This window comes from Brachionichthys hirsutus, chromosome 8 (genome assembly GCF_040956055.1).
Source record: "Brachionichthys hirsutus isolate HB-005 chromosome 8, CSIRO-AGI_Bhir_v1, whole genome shotgun sequence".
Classification (NCBI taxonomy): domain Eukaryota; kingdom Metazoa; phylum Chordata; class Actinopteri; order Lophiiformes; family Brachionichthyidae; genus Brachionichthys; species Brachionichthys hirsutus.
In genome coordinates, this window is record NC_090904.1 from 2,544,056 (window position 1) to 2,561,426 (window position 17,371).

Genomic DNA, 17,371 nt, shown 5'->3' on the forward strand with positions numbered 1-17,371 from the left:
ACCATCCATCCATCCATCCATCTTCCACTGCTGATCCGGGGCTGGGTCGTGGAGGCAACAGTCTGAGTTGTGATTTCCGGACTTCCCTTCCCCCTCCACCTTCTCCAGCTCTTCCCAGGCCAGCCGAGAGACATAGTCTCTCCAGAGTGTCCTGGGTCTTACCCGTGGTCTCCTCCTGGAGGGACGTGCCCTGAACACCTCACCAGGGAGGCGTCCAGGAGGCATCCTGAATAGATGCCCGAGCCTCCTCATCTGACTCCTCTCAACGCGGAGGAGCAGCGGCTCTACTCTGAGCTCCTCCCGGATGATCGAGCTTCTCACCCGATCTCCATTTTATTCCACACTGGCTAAATATCTTAAGTGCTTGAAAATAAAACCCAATTAGTTTTGTTTAAAGCAGTCGATATGTGATGTCAGAATCGCCTGTTCATCCCCTCCAATGAGGCGCGGCGGGTCAGGGATGGAGACGCGAGGCGCTTCCACTTCAAAGAGCCGCCAGTCTTTTGATGTCGCTGTCACATTATTAGTGTTCCTGCTGCAGCAGAATGAATCAACTCCCCTCTGCTGCTCCGGAGGGGAGGGAGGGGCTTTTCCTCTCCTGCTCTGCAGGGCCCAAGGCTTCCTTGCAGGGATGATTAACTTTACCTGGGAGAATAATGTGAGCCGCTTCCTCAAGGTTTTGTTATTCACTGCATTATTCATTAAAGTGTGTTTTGCCTTTCAAATAAACCCTATTGGTATAAGTTACACCAACCGAAGATGAATGTACTCTCAACAACAATATAAAAATGTAGCAGAAGAATTATTTTTTATTATTTCGTTTCCGTTTCCGTTTCCATTCTGTGTCTGAATGGATTCTCAACGTACGTTAACATCAAATACACACGATTCTTGAAAGAATCTAAAGAAAGGAAAACGTAGGCTGACTCTCAACTTCCCATCCATTCGTCCATCCATCCAGCCATCCATCCATCCATCCATCCATTCGTCCATCCATCCATCCATGTTAATCCGCTATCCTAACTTGCTGCGGGAGAGACGGACTACACCCTGGATGTGCCGCCAGTGCATTGCGGGGCCACTCAGAGACAAATGACAACTCACATACACGCTACGGATAATTTAGAGTAATCAATTTGACTTGACCCGGAGGAACCCCCCCCCCCACACACACACACACACACACACACACACACACGGGGAGAACAGACAAACTCCGCACAGATAGGATTCAAACCCGGTACCTTCTTGTGAGGCGACAGCACTAACCACTACGCCACTGTGCTCAGTTACATCACTTAGGATCTAATTACAAATTATACTCCAATACAGAAACTTATTAGAAACAACGTCTTTGACTAAAAAATCTAAACACATTATCTTACAGAAATAATACGTACATTGCAGGTTTCTAAATGTTCTATCTGTGACTAACAATTTGAAACTTCTTCATTGTCTGGGCACGGATACGAATGGACAAAATCCTACTACATGTAAAAGTCTATGTTCATCTTCACTTTTCCCTCCTTCCTTTGTAGGTGAGCCCAGTGGCCGGACCTCTGGAGGGGGGCACCCTGGTCACCATCCGGGGTCTGAACTTGGGTCTGTCCTTCTCTGAGCTTCATGGCAATGTGGAGGTGGCGGGTGTGCAGTGCACGCCACAGGAGGGGGGATACATCACTGCAGAACAGTAAGAGCGCGCCCCTGCACATGCATGGAAATGAACACGTGCTGTACATCACGCCATTTACCTCAGACACGCTGTGACTTAATGGGAGCCCAGCGACGCCTCATCGTTTTGGAGGATTGTCTGCATTTCTCTGGTGCAGACAGAGCCAAAGGAAGAGACGGTCTTTGTGCCGTTGTCATCACGAGCCTGTTGGCACAGCTGTAATTGAAATGCGCCGCATGTCGCCGACTGGAGGGACAATCTGTTAGCCAAGTGTCTCTCTCACAGCCGTGTAACGCGATTGAGCTCCGGCTGCAGGGACTTTATTTATATCCCTTGTAAAAAAAAGAAAAAGAAGAAGAAAAAAGAGCTACGAACATGCCGGCAGGAAACTGGAAAACCTTTGTGATGTATGACTAGAAGGGTTGGACGGGGACGATTCAGAAGGGTTGGACAGGGACAATTCAGAAGGGTTGGACTGGGACAAATCAGAAGGGTTGGACAGGGACGATTCAGAAGGGTTGGACGGGGATGATTCAGAAGGGTTGGACAGGGCCGATTCAGAAGGGTTGGACGGGGACGATTCAGAAGGGTTGGACAGGGACAATTCAGAAGGGTTGGACAGGGATGATTCAGAAGGGTTGGACAGGGACGATTCAGAAGGGTTGGACGGGGACGATTCAGAAGGGTTGGACAGGGACAATTCAGAAGGGTTGGACAGGGACAATTCAGAAGGGTTGGACAGGGATGATTCAGAAGGGTTGGACAGGGACAATTCAGAAGGGTTGGACGGGGATGATTCAGAAGGGTTGGACGGGGATGATTCAGAAGGGTTGGACGGGGACGATTCAGAAGGGTTGGACGGGGCCGATTCAGAAGGGTTGGACGGGGACGATTCAGAAGGGTTGGACAGGGCCGATTCAGAAGGGTTGGACAGGGACAATTCAGAAGGGTTGGACGGGGCCGATTCAGAAGGGTTGGACGGGGACGATTCACTGGACACTGTCTCTGTACTGCAGGACGCGGCCGCCCGAGCGCTTCGACCAGCTCAGTCATTTGTCTCACACAGTGCTTTAAAACATTTCTGATGTTACAACGATTCATTCCAGCAGGGGGTCAGTCGCTCTAATGGCTTATTCATGGCCCACTTTATCTCATTGACCTGACAGGCAATATTGATTTATTGATGAAGCCTCTACATTACCATGGCAACCATAGGTAATGGTGGGTGGCGATCATGCTGGAGATGGGGAAGAGTGTATTTTATCATTTGCGTTGTGACCCAGTCTGCCTCAATCACAGTGACAGTGACTCTGATGACGACCTATTGGTCTCGATTTCTTGTACACCCACTTAATTGCGTGCTTGTCTTGTCAGGATTGTGTGTGAGATGGCCTCGGCTCCGAAAGCAAGTCCTCCTGGTCCAGTTAAGCTGTGTGTTGGGGAATGCAGACCAGAACTCCAGGCCCAGTCCTCCCAACGCTACTCCTTCGTGGTAATGCTGGCATTAAAATGCATTAACTTTAACTAACCATCAAAGCGTCTAACCATCAAACACAACATATATGAGTGTAAGAGGGTTAATCCTCGTCATTCAGTCATGCGTTCATTCATTCATTCACCTTCTTGAAGACGAGATAATCGTCTTGTCTTCAGCTGCTTATCCAAATCTGGGCCTGGCGGCTTGTCCAGGGTGTGCCCTGCTTCTCGCCCACAGACTGCTGGGATAGGCTCCGGCACCAGCCCAGCTGACTACAGGTGAGAGGCTTGGTACACCCTGGACAAGTCGCCATTTCACAGCAGGGCCACGGTTAATCGTCATCATCTGTTGATTGACTTGTTTTTCAGGAAAATCACACAAAACCTACTGGATTGTTTTAAAATGATAAGGAACACAAATGGAACATTGTGACAGGCTTTGGTGCGGATTTGGAGAAATGCATAAATCTATTCATTAATTCATTTTCCTGACCGGGAGAACATGCAAACTCCTCACAGAAAGGCTCCAATTTGGATTCAAACCTGTGACCTCCTTGCTGTGAGGCAACCGCGCTGACCGCTGAGCCACCGTGCCGCCCACAGATAATGATTGAGAACTCAAAAATGAGTCTGATTGATTTGATCACACCTGAATTTAGCCTTCCAGATGCTTTTTGTCAGCAAGGATTCATCACTGAACACTGCAGTTCAGCAGGGCCGCTGCAGTGTGTGTGTGTGTGTGTGTGTGTGTGTGTGTGCGGTGCGATAAAGGCTTATCATGTTATCTCGAACAGGAAAGTCACAATGAGTTACTGTGTTCGACCTAAACTGACGTGTAATCGGACGCGCCGATCAGCAATGTTTGCGCCTTGATTTGACGTCTGCATCCGAAATCAGTTTGTCGCTTGTCGAGATCTCATCTGTAGAACTGCTGATCTCTGATGAGCTCAATTAACGGGACGAAACAACTTCTTGTTCTCCCCAATATAAAGCTTTGCATATCACTCCAAAGGTAACAACGCTTGTCACCTTGACATAAGAGCGTTAAGAATATCTGTGACCTTTATAAGGTTTATGCATTTCAACCGCTGCGTCATTCAGCCTAACGCTAACCCTAACGCTAACCCTAACTAGGCTAAGTATTGTATTCTGTATTTGACCAACCAGTATGCAGGAATGAAGAGCCCATTTGTGGTTCTCCACAGACCCCTTCGATGCTGGCACTCACCCCAGACAGGGGGCCTGAATCTGGCGGCACCAAGGTCACTGTTGTTGGCGAGAATCTGGATGCTGGAAGTGCTGTTAATGTGTACTTTGGTCACCTGACCTGTGAGCTGTACAGGTGAGCCTGGTGGTGTTCAGACTGGTGTCTATGGAACATGAGTCTTACTTATGTTCCAAATGCCTCAAACGGTAGGAGTCAGGGGGGGGTCGAGGCGAGGCGGCCGTTAGCATGAGCACCCTTTAATCACAGCGTTCCATCCCTAAAGCGTTTGTAATGTCAAAGGCATGGAAGAGTCGGTCATGAATTCCCTCCTCTTTTTGGATATTCATGGCGCATAACTGTGTGAAGTCAGGGGTTTATCACTGCAGTATCAAGTGACCCGGCTCACAATGGAAGGCATTAATGAATGTCTCTCTTTGAACTCTGACTAGGAGGACCGTGTCTGAGATTGTTTGCTTCGCTCCACCGTCCAAAACCAAAGCCGGACCAGTGCAGGTCAGCCTGAGTGTTGACCAGGCCAGCGCTCCCAGGAGTCTGGCTTTCGAGTACATAGAAGACCCCACCGTCCAGCGTATTGAGCCCCTGTGGAGCATTACGAGGTAACGCGGCAGAGCAGTGCTGCCAGCACACACACACACACACACACACACACGTATGTGCTGATGCCTCATGAGGATGGAGGATTGCAATTAGCAGCTCTTCCCGTTGCTTAGGTGGTTCTGATCTTTTTTAGCTCAACCCTGAGACCGACCCTCAAGTTTCCTTGAGGGTCGGTCTCACCAAAATAGATTTGAGAACATTTTTGAAATCACAAACTAATTTAAGATTGTTCTTAAATTTCACCAGCCAATAAGGGCCTAATTTTATTTTTAATATGTTTTGATTATCAGCACTATTAATGTCTTCTTATCTGGAAAGGATGATGATTTAACCCACAAACTTAGCCCGGCTGTAAATGACAGCAGATTAGACTTCAGAGAGTCGGCTTGGCCTTCAGTCCGGTGACAGGAGGAGCTCTGCGGTGCTGCAATCAAGAGCCCTCATCATGAATGTGCAGTCCTACCATTCAGCCCTACACGCTTAGGCGCCCTTTGATGTGAGAGAAGAGCAGGATTGCCACTCTGTCAGCCTGACGATACCGACCAGTTTTTTTTTTAGCTCATTTTCCCTCTTCCCCTCTTCGTCTCTCCCCTGCTTCCATTCCCAGATTAGAGTGTTGTTCATTTTAATCACATCTAGTCCACATATGTAAACAAGCGGCCCCTGCATTCATGCCATGCCAGCCCCGCAGTCATGGATGAATATGAACGAGCAGCCAGCTGGTTCGCTTGTTTGATCTGTTGCTCCCCATCCAATAACAGAGAATGAGCTTCTGCTGCAGGTATCCCTCCGAAAACCTGCGTTAAAGCCGTTTCTCTGCAAAAATATTGGCTTTGCAAGTTGGGACACTTCAATGTCTCTCTGTGGTCGCAGATGTCACTATAGTTAAGTAGTGCTCTCTGTGTGCATGTTTGGCTTTCACCAATGATTCGGACTTATTTCCAAACAGCGGACACACAATCCTGACAGTGACTGGGACCAACCTGGATGTAGTTCAGGATCCACGGGTCAGAGTCAAATACGGTGGACACGAATCTGTCAATGTAAGTGGGACACCTGCTAATATACTGCCCTGAATGTTTGTTGCCCCGGATGCGCTGGCGACGCATCCGGGGTGTACCCCGCCTCTCGCCCATAGCACGCTGGGATAGACTCCAGCATCTCCCGGGACAGGAGAAAATGAATGAATGAATGTTTGTTGTTTATGCATCATCAATATTATTTGTACTAATAGTTAGCAACTGTTCTAACAACAGTACTGCTACTTTTTTTTTATTTTTTAACCTAAGGAGTTATGCAGGTTCAGTCACATCCCTGTGTGTTTTTATACTTATAATCATCAGCAAGTTGAGTTCATGCTGATTTATTTTGGGTCTAACATTTTGTTTGCTACCAGTGTGAACTAAGGAAGTAGTACGACAACAACAACAACAATCAGCCTGCATGATTCAAACGAACAAACAAGTACTTGAACATATGTAGTGAAATGTGAAAGTGAAAATAAACCCATATATAAACAAAGAAGATGAAAAAAGAAGTAAAAATAGAACTGGGTTTCATAAGGTGATTTATGGAAGTCAATCTACTGTCATTAGTCTCCCTACGTGTTGGAGCCAAAAGTCTAGGCCCCCTTTAGTCTCCGGTTTCACACTTCAAACCTCTTTAAAGGAACGGTCTAATGATTTCAGGCACACCCAGAGGAGACTCAACCATGAAAGAGATCCTTGTTTTTTTTTGTCTGCATTTGTTCTCAAGAGTGACCACATACATAACATCAGTCACTGCTAGAGTTTTATGCAATTTTATTTTTACTTCTAAATAATATATCCTATTGATCTCATTTTTCTGGTCATTTATTTTCCGATTTGGCCCAGAAATAAGTATTTCATGGACACATTTGTGCATGATGTTTGCCATATGTGCTTTACTTTCATCACTCCAACATTTAGTAATGGCACCATGATGAGCATATCGGTGGGCGTGTTAACAGATAGGAGTGGCCGTTCCATAGAACAAGGTTCACTGGATAGGAGGACCTGATAGAAGTGCAGTGAAGGCGAATGAATAACAGACATATAGATACACATAATCTCATGTTATATCATGTGACAGCACACATACTATACCATCAGTGTAAAGCTCTTTAACCTTCATATTCATATAAGGACTAAGAATAAGTTTCAAATGGGATATGTGCTCAGATCTAATTAGATGCAACGCTTAATTAAATTTTATTTCTATAGCGCCAGATCACAACAGAAAGTTATCTCAAGGCACTTTACAGGATTAGCAGGGAAGAACCTGCAGTGAAAGACAGAACCCAACTTGATCCACAAGAACAAGCACTTTGGAGACGGAGTCAAGAAAAACGTTGAAAACAGGCAGAAACCTTGGACAGAACACTGAAGTGCAAAGATTATCTGCACCTGTCAGGAACTGCTGCTGGGAGGATTTGGTTGGAGGGGACTAAGTGTCAAAGTTAGAGGTGGGGATGGAGGGAGGTTGTAGATCTAGCTGTCCTTAAAAGGCAACTGAAAGACATCAGATAGAAAGAGAATATTCAAAGTTTGAAATCTAGAAATTTGATTGGCTAACAGGAGATTGTGGCAGGCTGTGATTGGATGAGGAGAATGAGTTTTAAAGAGTAGAGAGGAAATGCTTGTGATATAAAGGCAAGAACTTCCTGTCTGAACTTTTGTGACTCATTTTTAAAGTAAACTTGTGAATTTCCACTGGGGAGTCCGACTCTGACGTGTATAACACCTGATTTCACTCTTGCAGGTGTGCAAAGTGCTGAACACCACCACCATCAGCTGCTTTGCCCCCTCTCTGAAAGCAGACTACTCTGTGGACCAGGAGACAATCAAACACGTGGACGAGTTTGGCTTTGTCTTCAACAACGTCCAAGCTCTGCTCACGTACAACAACACAAGATTTGTATACTACCCCAACCCTTACCTGGAGCCCCTCAGCCTAACAGGTGTTCTGGAGCAGAAGCCTGGAGCTCCCATCATACTCAAAGTAATCTGACATGATAATTATTCTACTTTAAAAGAGGCAGACAGGAATATTTGGCATTGAGGTTGACATCTAGGAATCTATCTAGCAAGTTAAGGCTTGAAGGGCTACCCCCAGATTGAGTAAAAGTCCTGGTAAATTACGTTACTCATTTGTATACTACCCCAACCCTTACCTGGAGCCCCTCAGCCTAACAGGTGTTCTTTCTTAGGATAAATAATATATATAAATATATTATATAAATAATATATAAAAGAGAAAGCAGATTTCGAAAACATGAGTCAGTGCCTTAAACTCCCCTTAGTGAGAAAGACTCGTGAGGTGAAATGATGACATCATATTAGATGGTTTAACATCTTCATTTGATGCACAGGGATCGCGATTGGTTGCTCTTTGATTTGTGCTGTGCTCATTGGTTTCCTTCATCGCTTCTCTCCGTGTTGCAGGGACGCAACCTGGTGCCGTCCGCTTCTGGTGGAGCCAGGCTGAACTACACAGTGCTGATCGGAGACACGCCCTGCTCCCTCACTGTGTCTGACACCCAGTTACTCTGTGAGCCTCCGAACCTCACCGGGCAGCACAAAGTCCTGGTCAGTCTGAACGTGCCTCTTCAGCTGGTTTCTGTTCTGTTTCTTTGCGTTTGAGTGTCTGTTTAGATGGATTCAGGCGCAGGCTTTCAGTTCATTGTTCACGGTTTGTTAGGTTCCCCAATTGCGGCACATCTCTATCCAGTTGTCAACTGCCACTCTTGCAAATAATGGTGTTTTCTTTATGAGAGAAAGTGGAGCACATGACCAATATTTAATATTTCTGTAAAAATGTACTGAATTCACGGCCAAATATTTTGTTGTTGAACATTTCAAACAACGTGTAGAAATACTGCATTTGGAGTTGGATTACTACAACGCTGGTATTATTAATATATCATTATTATCCAGGTCCAGGTAGGGGGGCTCCACATATCCCCAGGAGAGGTTCACATCCAGTCCGATAGCCTTCTCACTCTTCCTGCCATCGTCAGCATCACGGCCGGAGGAGGGCTGCTCCTCGTCATCGTCTTCATGGTGCTGCTGGCTTACAGGCGGAAGTCACATGAGAACGACCTCACTCTGAAACGGCTGCAGATGCAGATGGACAATCTGGAGTCCAGAGTGGCCCTGGAGTGCAAGGAGGGTGAGTGATGCTAATCTGAGGGACTAGTCTTTTCTCTTAATCATTTATCCTTTTCTGTCAAATTCACACTGCAAAAAGATGACAAAAAAATCTAATAAAAATTATACTTGGGTTAGTGCTGCTCTGACTGATGCTTCAATAGGCATTGCTTATCAAATAAAAAATGTATTATTGAATTATGTTCGTCATGAACTTACCGCTGTTACAGAGACATGTGGATCAAAGAATATATATATATACTTTTAAAAATTTCCTGTTGACTTTCTTTCCTTTTACTAATTTACATGTCATGTAATTATTGAGAAAGTCAAAAGCTGTCTGAGCTTCACTGTCGCAAAGAGCTGAACAGTTGGAGGTTGTGAAAGGTCTGGCAAGAGGTTGAGCCTGAAATCTTCGATGCAGCCTTTGCAGAGTTGCAGACAGACATCAACGAGTTAACCAGCGATCTGGACAGAGCTGGCATCCCCTACCTGGACTATCGGACGTACGCCATGAGGGTTCTCTTCCCAGGCATCGACGATCACCCCGTGCTCAGAGAGCTGGAAGTGAGTAACCTCTGAAGCAGGGCCTCACTGCTGGAATCACCAGTCGCCTGACTTCTTGACCTTAAGCCTCCAGCATACTCCAAGTGAAATTGATTTTGGCTCGTTGGCTTGTCCAGATGCTGTCAGGACCATTTGTTTGTCTAATGGTGTCCACAAGAGCTAGGAGGTGTCTCTGTCCCTTAAGTCCCAGCCATGCAGCCAGCTTGAGGCAAAATTCAGTCAAACTTTGTAAACTCAGAACTTCCTACACATCTTTCATTTTACATTGGATTTATACATCGTTCCATGCCTTAACCAGAATGAATATGTTGAGGTGTAAACCGATTTATTCTCTGAGATTCTATATGTTGGCTGTTTAAGGATGTGGTATGTTTGTTCTGCAGCGGGAGTGTCTATAATTCAAGAAGTGCATAGAAAAGATGCATCACACACACACACACACACATGAGCCTGAACACGGCACATGCACTGCAGACACAAGCAGTTGAGGAAATTGTGAAGTAATGGTGGAGCAAACTTCCTACCCACTGTGGTTTTCATTGCTGCTTTGTAGTGGTCTCTTAGAGAGTTTGTTCTTTTGGTCTTTATAAAATTATATTTAAAATAAATCTTCTTGACATGGTTGTTATTTACAAACATCTGCTTTTTGATTTTTTTTTTTATTACCAGAACAAATGCAAAGAAATCTTAAAATAAGATAAAAAAAAAAAAAAGAACATGAATAGAAAAATGCCTTTGCAAACAAGATGGTTCTTGTTTCTGGTTCTATGACAATTTGCAGCTTGTGGTCAAAACTGGCCTTTATTTCTCAATAAACTGGCTTCATCAGGGCTTTATTGTTATCGCCATGATTTCAAGAGATTACTGTTTTGGAGAGTCTCTCTGAATGCAACGTCTGACTTTGTCATCAACAAAACCTGACATAAAGATGTAGATTAGTGCGGTTATTCATTTCATGGCTTTACATCTTGATACATTCAGAAACTAGGACGTCTGAGTTTCCTAAAAGATGAAAGAAAGTAATGTCCTTCCTATGTCTTTGTATTTATTTACTCCATCTTTGCTTGAACGACTATTTTTTTTACGTGCATGTTTAACAACACGTGATGCATGCAGGTGCTGGGCAGCAGACAGGTGCACGTGGAGAAAGCCTTGAAGCAGTTTGCACAGCTGGTGAACAACAAGGCCTTCCTGCTGACCTTCATCCACACGCTGGAGATGCAGCGCTCCTTCTCCATGCGCGACCGTGGCTACGTGGCCTCTCTCATTATGACCGCGCTGCAGGGACGGATGGAGTATGCTACGGACGTCCTCAAACACCTGCTGTCTGACCTAATAGGACGCAACCTGGAGAGCAAGAACCACCCCAAGCTGCTCCTCCGCAGGTAAGCCAGGAGCCTTGCGTTGGTGCTGCGGGCCTCATTGCTAAATGCTGTTTTGTTACTTTTGGAAAAAAGAATTTGTGTTATACTCATCAAAAAAGGATTTGAAATGTTAAAATTCATGTTTATTTTATGTGCTATCAGTTATTTTTGCTCCGATGAATATTGGATGACTCATGTTGGAGTTTAACTTTAGGAAAAATGTATGAAATGGGTTGATAAAAGTGCACGGACTGCGGGGGGAGTTACAGTGCAGTCAAAATGCATTTGCTTCGCTGGGGAATATCTGGAAGAAATATTAAACGTGTGAAGTTTTGCAAGTCATGTTTACAAAAAAAGGACCCAAATATCTGCGACACCGGCAGCACTTAACCTACAGAAGGCTGAAATGTGTGTCCTTTGAGACAGATGTCTCAATGTCGTGCTTTTTTGACCTAAATGTTGGGCTCTTCTTCAGAATCGTCCGATTGCTCCATATCTCACTCAACAAATGTGTGCACTCTCTCCTCCTCTTGCAGAACAGAGTCAGTGGCGGAGAAGATGCTGACAAATTGGTTTGCCTTCTTGCTTCACAAATTTCTCAAGGTAAATGGACATCTTTCTTGCACCTTATTGCTACGACACCTCTTTATACATGGGCATTGATGTCGGCCATGTTCTTGTCATTCTTTGACATTCCAATGCCAAGGATGTCGGTTGCCTGTGGGTTGAAACGCGTCTTTATTCTGTTGGACGCCGGCGTCACTGTCTGTGCTGATGAAACTCATCTCTTTTCCTCCCTTCACTTCTGTCTCATCTTCTTGTTCTCCCACCTCTCATCCCTGGTTTCACTTCCAAAACGAAGGAGTGCGCTGGCGAGCCTCTCTTCATGCTGTTCTGCGCCATCAAGCAGCAAATGGAGAAGGGACCCATCGACTCCATCACAGGAGAGGCGCGCTATTCCCTCAGTGAGGATAAACTCATCCGACAGCAGATTGAATACAAGACCCTGGTGAGTCTGAAATTAGGACGCCTTCATTTCATTCATTTTTCTTTACAGACCACCATGTTGTAAAGTAACTTTTCCATCACTGAGCTGTCAACAAAATTCCATCAGAACTTGTCCCCTGAGGGGACGCCACATCAAACCAACCTTCTCCACTTCACCCTGTCCTTTGCATCGTCCTCCCCAACACCAGCCACTCTCATGTCCTCCCTCACTACGTCCATGTATGATGATGATTAATATATTTATTAGATAGAATGTTAGAGTACAATCGGGGGCGATGGTGGCGCAGTGGTTGAGAGGGTCGTCCTATGATCGAGCTCCCACTAGTGTTGTGGCTGTGGGTGTCACTAAATCTTTAGAGGTGTTTAGTCAGGTATGCAGGGATTGAAGGGACTGAGGGCAGAGCTGCATTGACTATTTTAAATGCCAATCCCATTTTGAGTTGTATCTTCTCCTGGGTCGACCTCTAGTCCTGTTCCCTGGCAGTTCCATCCTCTGCATCCTTCTACTGATATAGTCCCTGTCTCTCCTCTGGACATGTCCAAACCATCAAAGTCTGGTCTCTCTGAGCTTGTCTCCAAAACTTCCAACCTTCACTGTCCCTCTTATTGTCTCATTTCTAATCGTATCCAATCTGGTCACTCCCAAGGAGAACCTCAGCATCTCCACTTCCTTCTCCATCACTCTGCATTGTGCTTAAGACCCTGCTGGGTTCTAATTGTCTGGCAGCCCAAATCAGTGAATTGATAAGTTTGAATGAAGACACACATTTTAACTTTAATTGTGAACAAGGAGCGCTATTCAGTTCAAATCAGCAAAGAATGATGTGGTGGAGCCATCTATAGGTTCAGGTTCAGGTTCATCAGTTCAGGTCATCAAACGCTCCCCCCTCAGGCTTCAAGCTCCAACGTGGCGCCAGCCAGCATCAGGATAACATTCCTCTGGTGTCCATGTTAGGGAGTATGTGTCTCATTACTCGTTTAATGCTTCTGCTAGAACTGCACAGCTACATCCGCCTGAAATGACATTTCTAGCCAAGATCTGCTGACAGTTTGATGAGAAGCAGATAATGAAAGGACTTTCCTGCAAGCAAGCAAGCAATCCCTCTCCTCACCAGTCCTCCCCATCTCTCTCTGCATCGTGGGCCTATACAGATCCTGAGCTGTGTGAATCCAGACAATGAGAACAGCCCGGAAATCCCTGTCAAGGTGCTCAACTGTGACACCATTACCCAGGTGAAGGAGAAGATCCTGGATGCCGTGTATAAGAACACGCCCTACTCACAGCGACCCCGGGCTGCAGACATGGATCTTGGTGAGATTGTGTTTGGTCCATCAGGCAAAAAACTGATATTAAACCTCACTGACAGCTTATGCCCACAAACATTCAATACAATTCAATTCAATTTTATTTCTATAGCGCCAGATCATAACAGAAAGTTATCTCAAGGCACTTTACAGGATTAGCAGGGAAAGCCTGAACCCAACTTGACCCACAAGAGCAAGCATGGAAAGGGAAACACAGTAATCCAGTCTGGAAGTTACTAAAGCATGGACAACGTTTTCTGCATCTTTTCGGGTTAGTAGGTGCCTGACCTTTGAAATATTCCGAAGGTGAAAGAACGCAGTCCTTGAAACGTGCTTTATCTGGGACTGAAAGGACAGGTCCTGATCAAAGATTACCCCCAGATTCTTGTCAGTGGTGCTGGTGGACACTGAGGTGCCATCTAGTTCAACTACAACACTAGAACAAACATTTCTGAGATGCTTTGGCCCAAGAACCAGAACCTCAGTTTTATTTAGATTTAATAACAGGAAGTTCTCGGTCATCCAGGAGTTAATGTCCTTAAGGCACGTCTGAACTCTGAAGTCTAACCAACTGATCGACTTTGTCTGGCTGGTGTCACCCAATGCTGTCTTGGCACAAATCCAGCTGACACACACCTTCAAAGGGACTGGATGCGATAACGTGCGACTGATGCTGCTTTGAGCTGTGGTTTTACACCCTGGGGGGCTTTCACAGGTTGAGGACTTGGAGGGTATCAGTTTATTCTGGCTTTGGGCATCTTAAATCCTCATGAAGACACTGTCACCTGTCTTTGTTTGCAGAATCATTTAATTGTCACGTATAAGTCTGCAGGGAGCCGTTTCGGTGACATTACGGTTGCCTTGCGTGACAACTTGTAGAGTTTCAAAGAACAGAGCACAAAGGGACAGTGCAAGACAAACACTGAACATTACAAAACTGTCAGGAAATTGTGAAATCATTCCCCAAAATGCCATTATTTTGTTATGTCAGTACTGAATGTATTTCCCTGCAGAGTGGAGGCAAGGCAGAACAGCTCGTGTGGTCCTGCAGGACGAGGACATCACCACCAAGATAGAGGGTGACTGGAAGAGACTCAACATACTCATGCATTACCAGGTCTGTAAATAACTCCAATAGTTATTGCCCTGCAACTAACAAGAAATGAACTCAGAAAATACAAGCAATAACTAGAATGAAAGGAAAGTAATTTCATACTAGTTGAATTTTCTGTTCATGCACAGTAAGCTAATTTTACTTATCCAGAAAGCTGGATAAGTAAAATTAGCTAGAAATAAGTACCCTATTTTTCAGACCATAAAGCACGCCTGATTATAAGGTGCAAACGGGTCTATTTTCATACATAAAGTGCATTAAGCAAAGCAAAACAGTCTGATAAGTCAAACTTTATTTCACTTATTCACAAGCTCAGAGTTGCCCAGCATCGCCTCCCATATGGCGTACACATGTAGCCGGCTACATATGGCGCTCAGGATCAGCACTGGACAGCTCATTACGTAGCTGGTTACATATGGAGCTGTCCAGTGCTGATCCTGAAAGTGACGTCTTTTCCGCAGCATTGACTCGGGGAATGTTCTTTATCTTGCCCACTTCGTTTGGTTTTTTTCGATTCCGGGACGAGACCGAGACCCTTCAGAACCCGAACGCTACTTAGTGGAACATGAGAAGCAGTATTAGTTGAACATGAGCAGCGTGACCGTCCTCTTTCTGCTGCTCTTCCAGGTCTCAGAGCGCTGCGTGGTCGCCCTGGTGCCCAGACAGATGTCCTCGTACAACATTCCGTCCTCAGCCAGCTTCCCGCGCAGCATCAGCAGATATGGTCAGTTAAAGGAAGACGAAGACTTCCTGTTCACGTTGAACCAGACGGCGCTGCTGCTCAGTGCCGCAGCGTGACGTGTTTTATCAGGTGTTGCTGTGTAATGTGTTTATCTACCGTTTGATCTAGGTGTGGAAGTTCATTTCCGTTCGACGCCCACCAGCCCAGACAGCCCCCACTCTCGTGTGCCCATGCTGACCCCTGACCTGGAGACTGGGGTCAAAGTCTGGCACTTAGTAAAGAACCACGACCACGGGGACCAGAAGGAGGGCGAGCGGGGCAGCAAGATGGTGTCTGAGATCTACCTGACGAGGCTGTTGGCGACTAAGGTGCAAATATGTTCATGATTCACTTGTTTTTTTTATTGTTTGCTTTTAACAACATGATTGTCTGATGAGAGGAGGCAATACAAATACCTACGATGGAGATGAACAAACACAATGCATGCTTTCCGTAGGGCACGCTGCAGAAGTTCGTGGACGACCTGTTTGAGACGCTGTTCAGCACCGCGTGTCGCGGCACCGCCCTGCCGCTGGCAATCAAATATATGTTCGACTTCCTGGATGAACAGGCCGACCGGCACGGCATCCATGACACGGAGGTTCGCCACACCTGGAAGAGCAACTGGTGAGAAAGCGTCCAGAACTCCGTTTGCAATCATCCCCATGAGAATATCATCGTCAGATTTTAGTCTTTAGAATTTTAAAAACCTAAAATGCACAGCTTGTAATTTTCCACGCGATCTGCATTTTACATTTTTACATAAAAATTAAATGTGGGAGTATCAGAATTGATTTAAAGAGGGAGAAAAAGGATGTAATCTTTTTCTCATCTCTTATATTTGCAGCCTGCCTCTGCGCTTCTGGGTAAACGTGATCAAGAATCCTCAGTTTGTGTTCGACATCCATAAAAGCAGCATCACAGACGCCTGTCTGTCCGTCGTGGCCCAAACCTTCATGGATTCCTGCTCGACATCGGAACACCGGCTGGGCAAATACTCGCCCTCCACCAAACTCCTATATGCCAAGGACATACCGCACTACAAGAGCTGGGTAGAAAGGTGTGCATGCACGATACACCTCTTATGATGAAGAGGATTTGTGTGGGATTGTCATTGTGCGTGCTACATAGGATCATCTTCAGTTGGGATGCATTTATAATCCTGCTTGCTTCTGAGAGTTTGCACCGTGTGTCCTGTTTTGTAGCCTCACAGCTCACCTAGCAGAAGTAGCTGTTTGTTTTTTAACCTGTAGAATCATTTATTTACTCTCCCTCACCATCAGAGAGGGCTTTTCATTTTGACTTCGGTTGGTGCCGCTTGTCTCACATTGCATCTTTTATATGCCAGCTTACTTTTCATGTCGATAATGAAATAGCGCCTCATCCCTCGTGGACGCATCATTAATGTAACGAAGTGGGAGGGTTTTGGTTTGCCGTCATTAAACAAAGTGCTTGCACATAAACAGAATGCAAAGATCAGGACTGAAAATCATGACTAAATGGGTCGTAGATGGATTAGACTAGATGGACACGAGTCACCAGTGTAAAGCTTTCCAACGTGGTGGTAAGAAAACAATGCATTTCCCTATTTTCCTGCCAAAACAGCATAAATATATAGACCCATTTAACATTTCATATGATTAGACATTTCACAGCAACGATGAGAGGAGCAGCTCTGGCCTGCATGACTGTGTGTGTGTGTGTGTGTGTGTCCTCTCAGGTACTACGCTGACATCAACCGCCTGCCTGCCATCAGTGATCAGGACATGAATGCGTACCTGGCTGAACAGGCCCGCCTTCACTCCGGCGAGTTCAACATGCTCAGTGCCCTCCACGAAATGTACGCTTACATCAGCAAGTACAGCCAAGAGGTGAGGCCCCGCCCTCACACTGGAACATAGAACCGTGCCGTTGCTGTGCTGCAGGAATCTTTAGCTGCACACATTTAGAATGGTTATTTCTTTGATCCGTGAAGTACACGTGCGCATTTGCACGACTCACAGAGCAGAGCATCGTCACGCATCCTTGTACTGGCTTTCATGTGTTTGTTTAGATCGTCGAGGCACTGGAGCAGGACGAGCAGGCCCAGAAGCAGAAGCTGGCGTGTAAACTGAAGCAGGTCATCGCAGCCATGTCTGCAGAAAGCTGAA

At 45.7% G+C, this 17,371-nt stretch overlaps 1 protein-coding gene across 1 annotated transcript in view; it reads left to right on the forward strand.

The window, feature by feature from the left end:
- Positions 1-17,370, forward strand: part of LOC137898621 (plexin-A2-like) — a 30,709-nt gene extending 13,339 nt beyond the window's left edge. The window contains exons 12-31 of the mRNA XM_068742665.1: positions 1,539-1,690; positions 3,047-3,164; positions 4,354-4,490; positions 4,805-4,972; positions 5,923-6,016; positions 7,755-7,994; positions 8,438-8,581; positions 8,930-9,164; positions 9,567-9,709; positions 10,826-11,094; positions 11,610-11,676; positions 11,936-12,082; positions 13,234-13,393; positions 14,400-14,503; positions 15,128-15,224; positions 15,351-15,550; positions 15,679-15,848; positions 16,069-16,281; positions 16,942-17,092; positions 17,275-17,370. Of these exons, the coding sequence (XP_068598766.1) occupies positions 1,539-1,690; positions 3,047-3,164; positions 4,354-4,490; positions 4,805-4,972; positions 5,923-6,016; positions 7,755-7,994; positions 8,438-8,581; positions 8,930-9,164; positions 9,567-9,709; positions 10,826-11,094; positions 11,610-11,676; positions 11,936-12,082; positions 13,234-13,393; positions 14,400-14,503; positions 15,128-15,224; positions 15,351-15,550; positions 15,679-15,848; positions 16,069-16,281; positions 16,942-17,092; positions 17,275-17,370 (3,105 nt within the window). The remainder of the gene's footprint in view (positions 1-1,538; positions 1,691-3,046; positions 3,165-4,353; positions 4,491-4,804; positions 4,973-5,922; positions 6,017-7,754; positions 7,995-8,437; positions 8,582-8,929; positions 9,165-9,566; positions 9,710-10,825; positions 11,095-11,609; positions 11,677-11,935; positions 12,083-13,233; positions 13,394-14,399; positions 14,504-15,127; positions 15,225-15,350; positions 15,551-15,678; positions 15,849-16,068; positions 16,282-16,941; positions 17,093-17,274) is intronic.
- The last annotated feature ends 1 nt before the right edge of the window (position 17,371 follows it).